At 63.6% G+C, this 773-nt stretch overlaps 1 protein-coding gene across 1 annotated transcript in view; it reads left to right on the forward strand.

Moving 5' to 3' along the window:
* Positions 1–6: 6 nt before the first annotated feature.
* The window catches only part of TMEM255B (transmembrane protein 255B), a 200,997-nt gene continuing 200,230 nt past the window's right edge, over positions 7–773 (forward strand). The window contains exon 1 of the mRNA XM_019525435.1: positions 7–74. Within this exon, the coding sequence (XP_019380980.1) occupies positions 35–74 (40 nt within the window). The 5' untranslated portion in view covers positions 7–34. The remainder of the gene's footprint in view (positions 75–773) is intronic.

Here is a 773-nt window from a genome sequence, read left to right on the forward strand (position 1 = left end):
GGGCGGCTGCGGCTGGCGCCCGGGGAGCCGCAGGATGCAGCCGCCGGGGCCCGTCGCCCTGCTGGACCCGGCAGGTGAGCGGGGCGCGGGGATCGCTCCAGCCCCAACTTTTCCCCCGCGCGCCCGGGCAGCGCCACGCGGTCTGCGAGGGGCTGGGGTGGGGCTCGCCGGGGACGGGTGCGCGGGTGCCCTGCCCTACCTCCCCCCACGGGCTTGCCTGGATGGGTCTTAGCTGCTGTGCTTTTTAGGTCCTGCCTGGGGGGCTCCCTGCCGTTGCCCCGAGCTTCCTAGCAGCCCCCGGCTCTGCTAGTAGTCCTCGTCAGCCTCTTAAGAGGCTCCCTGACTCTCTTAGCGTCCGTCCCCCCCGACTCTCCTAGCAGCTCCCCTGACCCCTCTAACAGCTTTCCTCGACCCTTCTAGCAGCCCCCTAGAACCTCCTAACAGACTCCTTGACTCTCTTAGCATTCTCCCTCCCCAGACACCCCCAGCTCTCCTACTAGTCCCTATGACCCTCCTGACAGCTCCCCAGACCCCCTAACAGACTTCCTGACCCCCCTAGCAGCCACCCTGATCCCTCTAACAGGTTTCCTCAATGCTCCTAGCAGCCCCTGACCTTCCTAGCAGTCCCTATGACCCTCCTAAGAGCCCCCAGACCCTCCTAACAGACTCCTTGACTCTCTTAGCATTCCCCCTGCCAGTTTTGCCCCTTGAACTTTTAACTAGCTGTTGCTAATCTTTAAGAAGAGTGGTAAAGCCGTGGGCATAGTGGGACT

This window comes from Gavialis gangeticus, unplaced genomic scaffold, assembly GCF_001723915.1.
Source record: "Gavialis gangeticus isolate Ggan-Ray unplaced genomic scaffold, GavGan_comp1, whole genome shotgun sequence".
In the NCBI taxonomy this organism is placed as follows: Eukaryota; Metazoa; Chordata; order Crocodylia; family Gavialidae; genus Gavialis; species Gavialis gangeticus.